General features: G+C 41.9%; 1 protein-coding gene across 1 annotated transcript in view; it reads left to right on the top strand.

Annotated features, from left to right (window-relative positions):
• Positions 1-9,590, top strand: part of adam19b (ADAM metallopeptidase domain 19b) — a gene marked incomplete at both ends in the record, with an annotated part of 37,907 nt that extends 28,317 nt beyond the window's left edge. Inside the window, 12 exons of the mRNA XM_080746665.1 lie at positions 658-835; positions 2,503-2,592; positions 3,038-3,233; positions 4,643-4,751; positions 5,339-5,552; positions 5,920-5,997; positions 6,146-6,254; positions 7,059-7,188; positions 7,326-7,440; positions 7,842-8,201; positions 8,695-8,771; positions 9,584-9,590. Coding sequence (XP_080602791.1) covers positions 658-835; positions 2,503-2,592; positions 3,038-3,233; positions 4,643-4,751; positions 5,339-5,552; positions 5,920-5,997; positions 6,146-6,254; positions 7,059-7,188; positions 7,326-7,440; positions 7,842-8,201; positions 8,695-8,771; positions 9,584-9,590 — 1,663 coding nt within the window. The remainder of the gene's footprint in view (positions 1-657; positions 836-2,502; positions 2,593-3,037; positions 3,234-4,642; positions 4,752-5,338; positions 5,553-5,919; positions 5,998-6,145; positions 6,255-7,058; positions 7,189-7,325; positions 7,441-7,841; positions 8,202-8,694; positions 8,772-9,583) is intronic.
• Positions 9,591-10,471: the final 881 nt, after the last annotated feature.

The following is a 10,471-nucleotide window of genomic DNA, read 5'->3' on the forward strand; positions in this document are numbered from 1 at the left end:
TCTGCTAAGTGCAATTTATATTGGCACATCCACAAGTGCCAATAAATTGCACTTAATGGAGCTACGGCGTACGGACCTTCGTTCATCTTAGTATGTTGGTCCAGCACCTGCTTAAATCCATTAAAAGAATACCTAAAAATATCTTCTGAATACTAAACCTATGTTTCTTTATCTGTGGTGCTCAATGTTTTTTAATGTCAAGGACCCTATTTATATGTATTTGCATCCCCATCTCAGAACATTTTGTTCCAGGGACCCCCAAGAAGCAAAGATTTGAGTTTACAAGAATATATATTCAAAGATTTGCAAAAAATGAAAAAAAAAAAAAAAAAAAAGAAAATCTTCAAAAATAGCAGATCTACAAGCTCATAGCGCTATGAGCTTGTAGATCTGTTATTTTTGAATAGCCAAAAGTATTAAAACAAAAAAAGGTTTAAGTGATTACGTGGCAGATGCATTCCAGGTCTTAATGGCTTTAACCTGCTTTGGATGTGTGTATTGAGATGCACAAATCAACACACACACACACACACACACACACACACACACACACACACACACACACACACACACACACACACACACACACAAAATTAGTATGGTTAATTAAATAAACAGATGCTATGTGTGTGTTTTTTCCCCTTCGCCCTGGCCCAGCCACCCGTTTCCACGTGTGTTCAACTCATGTAACCAGAGGGAGCTGAAGCGCTACCTGAGCTCTGGAGGGGGCAAATGTCTGTTTAACATGCCCAACACCAGAGCCATGTACGGGGGGCAACGCTGTGGCAATGGCTACCTGGAGGAAGGAGAGGAGTGTGACTGCGGAGAGGAAGAGGTAAGCTGAGCACTGGTGGGAAAAGTACTCAAATGTTTTACTTAAAGGAGTAGTTCACCCCCAAAATGATTTTTTTTCTATTGATTACTCACGCCATGGAGAGTAGAGTTCAATAATATTTTTTGGTTTTTGTCACATTCCTAAGACAAAAATGTGATTTGAGTAAATTTACCCCCATTGATTCCGGATGGTGACCCGTTTCGAAACGGGTCACCATCCGAAATGAATGGGGGTAAATTTATTGTTATCACATTTTTGTCTTAGGAATGTGACAAAAACCAAAAAATATTATTGAACTCTACTCTCCATGGCGTGAGTAATCAATAGAAAAAAAATCATTTTGGAAAAAAATAGAAAAAAAGTCATTTTGGGGGTGACTACTCCTTTAAGTAAAACTATCAATACTGCAATATAGAAATACTCTGTTACAAGTAAAATTCCGGAATTCAAAATGTACTTGAGTAAAAGTATGAAAGTATTGGTATCAGAATATACTTACTTTCCACCACTGGTTGTGTGTGTGTTGAGTACAAAGATGACACATGATACGTGTAGTTCGCCAGTAATTCCCTGTTTTGATTAGAAGATATTCATTTGATGAATTCAAAAAATATAAATTAAAAAGCATTGAGATGACATAATAAATTCACAGATTTCAACCCTATTGACCAGAGTCCATCCAGGGTCAATACGCTGTCTAGTAGGCCATTCAAAAACAAAGTCTGTACACTGTGGCTTAAAGGGCTTCCAGTCAAAGCTTTATTTAAATAAAGCTTTGACTTTGACCTTTAAGCCACAGTGTGCAGACTTTTATTTTTGAATTGTCTATTTATCTACCCTTCAGTTGATGAGCAAGCTTGTTTTCTTTTCTATCCGGACGGACACACGCACGCACGCACGCACGGACGGACGGACGGACGGACGGACGGACGGACGGACGGACGGACGGACGGACGGTCAGGGGCGAAAACATAGTCTCCCCATGCCTTTCGGCTGGGTGAGACAATAAGGGACACTATAGGGAAGAAAACAGAAAAAGTGAACAATGCCACAATACATCCACATGGGCACACGTCCAGCAGTCATGTTCTGACCCTTGTTATACAATGAAAATGTATTGAGATCAGCCTGATGTCTAAATGCAGTTTGTTCTAGTTTATAGCACTTGATTCAATTAATGTATTGTGTTTTCGCTGTAAGAATGCACGACTAGTCACTGCAGCAACACAAACAACACCTGATTAAATTATTGTTTTATTGTTTCCTTTTTTTTTTTTTTTTTTTTTTTTCAATTATTTTTATTAACTTTTAAACATTTCATCCATGTTACAAAATTTTGCTTTAAAATCATTACAACACTATTACAAAATGCATAGCTATCAAAACCCCTACCCTAACCTATACCAGTACAAAATTCCCACAATGCATGATTCCCTTTTCTATTACCATAAGACATACTGTACATAACACATTTGAACATGATTAGACTTAATTATTATTAGACATGATTATTAGACATAATTATTGGACTTAAGTGAACATGGCATAATGTAGGCCACATACCACTGTACACATGTTTTATTGTTTCCTATAGAAATGTATCAGTCCTTGCTGTAATGCAAGCAACAACTGATTAGAGGAAATTATTGTTTTATTATTTCCTTTAGGAATGCACCAGTCCCTGCTGTAATGCAAACAACTGCACTCTGAAAGCTGGAGCAGAATGTGCTCATGGAGTCTGCTGTGAAAACTGCAAAGTAAGTTAACACTAGGTTTCTTTCTTTCTTTCTTTCTTTCTTTCTTTCTTTCTTTCTCTCTATTTTTTCCCATCCTTTTCTTTCTTTCTTTCTTTCTTTCTTTCTTTCTTTCTTTCTTTCTTTCTTTCTATTTTTTCCCATCCTTTTCTTTCTTTCTTTCTTTCTTTCTTTCTTTCTTTCTTTCTTTTTTCTCTCTCTCTCTCTTTTTATCATCTCAGCAGCTGTACTGTATGTAAATATCTGTTGATGAATACCTCCATTAAGAATGATTAACATTACCGGACTCAGTTCTTCAATATTTTACCAGTTAGGATTTACTGGTGACATCCAAGTATGTACAAACGTATCACTCCCACATAGAAAATAGAATAAATGTTTACAAATAACGTCGTAATAACAATAATTCTAACCGCTCCTCTGCTCTCCTTTTTCTCAATCTATGCAGCTGAAGAGCCCAGGTGTGCTGTGTCGCGGTTCCTCGGGGTCATGTGATCTACCAGAATACTGCGATGGCAAGGCAGAGTCTTGTCCTGCTAACTTCTACCTGGTGGATGGCTCGTCCTGTGCAGGAGGCAGGGCCTACTGCTATACAGGCATGTGTCTGACTCTGGATCAGCAGTGTCAGTCGCTCTGGGGAAGAGGTGAGTGTATGTTCATCGTTTCCCACTGATTCAGTTTTTCAGGGTTCCCACGGTCATGAAATTCCTGGAAATATTTTGAAATTAGAAAAATATTTTTCCAGTACTGGAAAAGTTTTGGAATGTATCAAGGGTCCTGGAAGGTCCTGGAAAAAATAGCTATGCTTTGTCTTTGATTATTGATTTTGTTAATACCTCTGAAATGACAAATTAAACATGGGCCAAATTGTCAAATATTAGAGGCAGAAATTGTGAAAATAGCCGATCTACATGCTCTATTTTCACAATGGAAACGTGTTATACAAAATTCCTCAACTCTTAGTGCTCGTCAGGTTGGGGGGTCCCCAGTTAAAACATGATTATTTCGGGGGTCATGGCCTGAAAAGGTGGTTCAATTCTAAAGTGACAAAGATTTGCGTTCCGGCCTAAATGGGTTAATAAAAGTGATTGCTTACAAGAAAGAGAAAAATAGAATGTATATTTTTTCAATTCATGTTTCAAATGTATTGCTTATTTAAAAAGCGTGAAATCCAAGGCATTCTATATTTTTTTAATTCATCATGTTGCTTACATTTGCAATGTTCACAAAATAACCTTGTTTAATGTTGAATCAGTCTAATTAACCTCTGTTCATTACCATAATGTGCATAACATTTGCATGGCTTTGAAACTAATAAAGCCAGATATAGTCAGTGTTGGACCCTCACTGCCATACATTGATCTGCTCTTAAAGCTGCAGTCCGTAACTTGTATGTCCTACCTTGGCATGTCATTATTAGGCTATATATATATGTTTTAAAGACAATTGTGTTGTGACACGTTGTGAGCTTTTAGATAATCTGTTTTATTTATTCACTTTGATATAAAATAGGATTAATATACTGTATATTATCTGCACATAACTACCTAAACCCCAGCATCCATTTCTGTGGAAAACAATCACAGAAAATAGCAGATCTACAAGCTCCCAACGCATCACCTTGTAGTTCGGCTATTTCCATCAAGGATACTTAATGTAGAGCGAAAACAGAGAAGTCACCTGCAGTACAGAGCCCTGAGGGACTCCGGTCAACCAAGCAAAGGGTTTAAGAGCTGTAGCACTAAATCAAGGTATCAGGGATTGTTATTGGATCGGGTCCAGGACTCTATGTGAGCGTTCACATTGGGATGCGGGGGTTTCCTGGAGCCGCTCTGAAGCCACATAGGAACAGCTCAGCACAGTATGGGACACCATCTGGTCTCCATCAGGTGTACATAAAGTAATTGCGCGCGCATGTGTGTGTGTGTGTGTGTGTGTGTGTGTGTGTGTGTGTGTGTGTGTGTGTGTGTGTGTGTGTGTGTGTGTGTGTGTGTGTGTGTGTGTGTGTGTGTGTGTGTGTGTGTGTGTGTGTGCACGTTCCTGATGGTCACAGATGGCCGTCCTGCCCCTGACCTGTGCTTCGAGCGAGTAAACGAGGCTGGGGACACCTTTGGGAATTGCGGCAAAGACCTACTTGGGAAGTACAGAGGCTGCAAAGAAAGGTGAAGAGCATTGCATCCGGTTCTACTTTTACTCTTGAGCTAGACTTCTTTTACTTGAAACCAATCAGACAACCATTTAGTCTTCGCCAGGTCAACTAAAGGCTAACCCGGGACCCACTGTCAATGTGTGAATACAAATGTTATCCCTTTATCACTTTTACTCTGACCCTTTATTAATTTCAGAATAAACACTGGTTTACATTACCCACAACAATTAGGATACGCAGTAATCCACTTTGTTAATTTAACTCTGAGATCATACAAATTGACCCAATAGGGTCCATTTATAGCAAGTGCTAGCACTACTACCCCGCCGCCCCATATCTTTTCTGAGCAGGGGTCTCGCCTCTCACGCAAACGGACATGCATTGATCACAAAACCTCCAAATTCACAACTCGCCAATGCTTTAGTGTCACAACAGGGTGTGACACTAAAGCCTATATGCATCAATAGACCTGTATAGTAGGTGTTACGCGATGTGCGCGGGACGTCTCTAGATAGGCAACCCCCCAAACATTGAATCACCAATGCACCACTGAGGCGCAACATTCAGACAAACAGAACTGTTTGGTTGTTGTTTTCCCAGGGATGCTAAATGTGGGAAGATCCAGTGTCTAAGCTCCGCTTCCAAGCCCATCGAGAACAACGCCGTTCCTATAGACACGACCGTGCGAGTGGGCAACAGGAAGATCCTGTGCAGGGGGACGCACGTGTACCGGCCCGGCCAGGGTGACGAGGGACAGGGGGATACTCTGGACCCTGGCCTGGTCATGACCGGCACCAAGTGTGGTGACGACTCGGTGAGACTCATGCAGATGCACCATGTATGCTTATGGCTTATCGTCACTGTCCGGCAGAAACCTTGTAACTCCAAGTTTCAAATGTGCATGTTCTTTCGTAAATTAAAGCCCTGCCTCATCACATTAGACCGTTGCACAAATCTAGCGAAAATAGCAGATCTACAAGCACACAACGCTGTGTGCTTGTAGATCTGCCATTTTCACTACTTTAAATCATTTTTAAAATAATAAAAAAGGACGGTTTTGGACAAACAAGGTTTCCACCCAACAACGACGTTATGGTACTATACTACCGGTATACTCATTCTGCTTTTTCTCTTCTCTTTTCTCTATCCCTCTCTCTCTCGTATACACCACCATTCAACAGATCTGCTTTGGAGGAGAGTGTCGCAACGCCTCTTTTCTGAGAGCAGATGAGTGCAATGACAAGTGTCATGGGCACGGGGTAGGTTTACGGGCAGCAAAACAGGGAAGGATGTGCTCCATTGTCAACACTCTTGGGGAGTGTTGGGGGTGGGGTGGGGCGTTTGGCTGTCAGCTATATGCAGTTGTACAGTAAAGTGTCATAATAATGTTCTCTGTCTTCTCCCCAGCTGTGCAACAACAACCACAACTGTCACTGTGACTCAGGTTGGGCCCCGCCTCTGTGTGAACAGAGAGGAACGGGAGGAAGTATCGACAGCGGTCCTGTCATCAGCCACAGTGAGTCACCTCGCCATCAACTTGTGTATAATATTAATAACGACTAGAACTGCACTCTGTCGAGCTGCCAACTTGCGCCTCACGCTCAAGCAGGCCACACATGGCCTACTTGTGCACAAGCAGAGCGTTTCACGAGGTGTGCGCTGCTGGCCTCATGTCCCTGATGTCTTCGACCGTTAATGAAGACATTACCAAGAGCGCTCTTATATACCAAACTCTGCTGACATCATCACCAGGAATGTTGGTCCCTCATTGGCTGTACCTACATACATACATACATACATCCCAGCCATTCCAGGGCTACAGTCTTCAAAAATCCCAGTCACCTACATACAGTACATACCAAACCGAACACAGTACTTGCGCGCTCTGCTTGCGCAAGTAATAATAAGGGTAATAATAATAATAATAATGAATCAAACTTATAGAGCACTTTTCTTCACACTCAGAGATGCTTTACCTCAATAGAAGAAAAAAAATAGAATAGTAAAACAAATGTTTTAAAAGAAGAGATAGTGAGGGCAGCTTTGATGTATAGGTAAGTAACTGCAACTCCAGTCTTCAGGAGCCCTGGTAGTACTCCTGGTTTTCTATCCAACCAGGTCTAACTAGCCCCTAATTACCGTGTGAATTCAGTTAACATCTTGGTAGGGCGGAAAACCAGCAGTGCCAGAAGTGATGAGAATCAGTAGTGGGAAACCAGTCAAACCACATACAGGTAGCTCAATATTTGTTTACTTCAATGATGTGCCGTTTTTCTGCCCTGATTTGACTGAAACTTTCTCATTGGTGTTTTCACAACAGGCAATCTCCTTCCATTCCTGCTGCTCCTCCCGCTGCTGGTTTTCGTCATACTGGCTGCTGTGGGCCTGTGGTGCTGCTACAGGCATAAGCTCCGTCCTCTGAAAACCTCCGCCCCACCTCCAATCCCAGTGTATGTAAAGCCCCAGCCGCCTTTATGTACTGACCTCGTATTACGTTGGTTAATCACAGCGAACACACGTTTACCGCATTCTAGGTTTACTATTTCATGATGCCCTACTGTACCTGACTGTGTGTTTTTAACCTCAGGTGTTCTGTCCCGACCGAGACCAAACCTCTCCAAGCTAACGGTCACGCCGCTGACCTCGCCAACGGTCACGCTAACCCTACATTCCTGTTAAAGAGACAGGACTCTGACCGACTTGTAAGGAACCTGTCTTTTTTCTTACTTACTACCTTCAACATAACATGGGGGGCCCAGGGAGTGGCTTAGGGGTAGAGCGGCCGCTTGGCAACCGGAAGGTTCCCAGTTCGATCCTGGGCTCCCCCAGACTTAGTGTCGAAGTGTCCTTATGAGCAAGACGCTGAACCCCTAGTTGCTCCCGATGAGCAGGTTGATGCCTTGCATGGTTTCCTCCGCCATCGGTTTATGAATGTGTGTGTGAATGGGTGAATGTAATGCACAATCTCTGTAAAGCGCCTTGGATAAAGGCGCTATATAAATGCACCATATGGTGACATATTTAACACGTTTGCTTCAGCGCTCATTTTTGTCAATATGAAGGATGTGTTTCTGATCTTCTGCGTGATTGTGTTTCTTCGCAGGCTCAGTCCAGTCCTCGTCCAGGCCTCTCCTGTCCGCCTCGACCCAGACACGCCATTGTGCGTCCGACCATGAAGCCTCCCCCCGTACCGGCCTACGCAGCGGAGCAGAGGCAGAGACAGGCTCAGGCCCAGTCCTCTCCCCAGGCACCGTCCCAACCCCGACCTGCTCCCCCAGTACCGGCCCACCCGACCAGGCCCAACGTAAGCCAGGAGGTGCAGCCTCCTCCACCTCCCTCCATACCTCCTCCTCTACACAGCCCGAATGCCAAGCCCCGTCCTTCGCCTTCGGAACCGCCTAAACTCCGACCGGAGCCCCCGAGCAGACCCCCGCCACCTTGTCCTGTCAACAAACCCTCAACGGTAAATGTAAAACCTTCCTGATGTGAAAACATGACCCACAAGACAACACAAACCGCAAACATGTGTGGTAGTAACCGCACACTCAGGCCCCAAACGTTTTAGGCAAACATGTTTCGCTCAGTGTTTCATCAGCGCTTCATCAGCACTGAGCAAAACACATTTCTTGCAATAAATATCCTTGTATGCACTAAATTCCTTCAGTATGAGGTTACAACCACAATGGCTTATCTTGTGTCTGATTACATTCTTGCTGTTGCCAGCACCTCTTGTCTCACAATACATGCTGTGCACTGGGCTTTTTTAGTTTTTAGTTTTTACAAGTAATCATGGTTTAACCTCCATTGCGAGTTCAATAGACTCAACAATAGTGCAGTTGTTAAAAACATTTCGGGACACTTCCCTGGTCAGAGCAATTAAAACTGTAAAATGTGAGAAAATGTGCAGGTTCTCGATATCTAATATGTCAATACTGATAATGTGCTTGTTGTTAAAGCAGGAGCAGCAAAAAAAGCAGAGGCAGGCGACTACAGACACTCTGGCTCCATCTGCTGGACAGAGCAAGCCAAACAGGTAAGTCTGCAGTTGCCTTTTTTAGCCAATCAACATCAACCTTTTTCTCATCATGGCTAGTTTTTATGCTGGCTCTGCAGGAGGATATCCGTCTATAAGAGGGTCGAGCCTGTGTGTGTCTTTCTGTGTGAATGTGTGTGTTCACAGTTCACACACAGTCTCGCAAACTGGACTGCAAATTGGACTGATCATTGCAAAAAAAAAAAAATTATAGTACACACTGACAATAGCCTAACTTACCACAACTCATTTGTTTTCACATAACATGTTTTATACTTTTTGAAATAACAACATAAATGTTGTTATGCAAGACGATGAGGCTCAGATTGTGTCACGACCACATGAAGTCTATGATTCCAATGTGGATTTTTGATTGGTTGGTGATAGATTGACTGACTGACTGACTGACTGACTGACTGACTGACTGACTGATTGACTGATTGACGAACAGACGTGTTTATTACATGAACATATATTTGTACATATCTGTCAAAAGAATAAAACACAAAAAAGGCTCAATAGCTAATTTCCATTGTGGGCCTTGGAGTACAATTTCAATATACTAGACAAGTTAACTAAAATAGCACAAAACATTGTGTACTGAGTGAAAATGGAGCCTGTTACATCTCCACTAATCGATGGTTAGGTCCAGCTGCTATCCACCCAGCTCTAAAAGACATCCACATGATTACATTTGTTAAATGCATTTGTGTTTGTATGAAAGTGCTTTACTTTACACATAGTTAAACTAAGTTATAAACTTTCCACACACTTTACATTGATTTGTGTAATTTTTTTGTCTTTTCTTCTAGATCCTAAAGCAAGAGCTCAGGGAGAAATTGAGGACCACCACTTTTGTCACATTATTATAGACTAGTCTATTAGACTCTGTTCTGACAGGCACAGGGTTGATAGAATGTGCCACATCATGTAAGCAAACATGAAATCACTCAAATCAAAGAAATAAGTTAAGTTACAATGTGCACTTTCATAATCGGTAAAAACAGAAACATTGCCGTGTCCTGTGTGTGTTTGTGTGTTGAAGCTAATGGTTGAATTAAGCCAAGTCAAAGATCAGGTCACACATCGAGCGGAAGCAATCCAATGAATGTGCTTTTTAAAAAAAACAGACTTGGGCTTAATCCACGTTCCAGTAAATGATATGTGAGTGAGTCTGCCTTAACCAGACATCCTGTGAATGCATTAAGATTATTGTGACATTGTTTGGACAGTGCTGAGACACTGCCACCTGTGTATTTATTATCTAAGTGGAGATAAAGCCAGATTTATACTTAGTTGTGCGTTGGTTTTTGTGTGCCGAAAATATTATCAACCTATGTTCGGCACGCGACATCGCTGCACGACAAACTATAAATGAAGCATCAGTGTTTACAGTGTAGTTTATGTACATGGTATTGCTACAGGAGCATAAAGCTGTAAGGGGCTTTTATCTTACATTAAGAAAACCTGCCTATAGTGCTGTGCTTATGCTTCTTTGTGTTATGAAGAAATGATCCGATTTGGACTGGATTCTAGATGGTCCTACACTCTTGGCAAAAAGAAAAGACTGTGTGAAATTGACAAAGGTTCTATAGGTGGCTTCATAGGCCGATATGACCCATAAATTACCTGTTTTTTAATTACCTCTCTAAATTACCTCTCTAAATTACCTGTTTTTTTTAAAGAGGTTCAATGTGTCT

Source organism: Nannobrachium achirus (genome assembly GCF_963921795.1).
Source record: "Nannobrachium achirus genome assembly, chromosome: 17".
NCBI lineage: Eukaryota > Metazoa > Chordata > Actinopteri > Myctophiformes > Myctophidae > Nannobrachium > Nannobrachium achirus.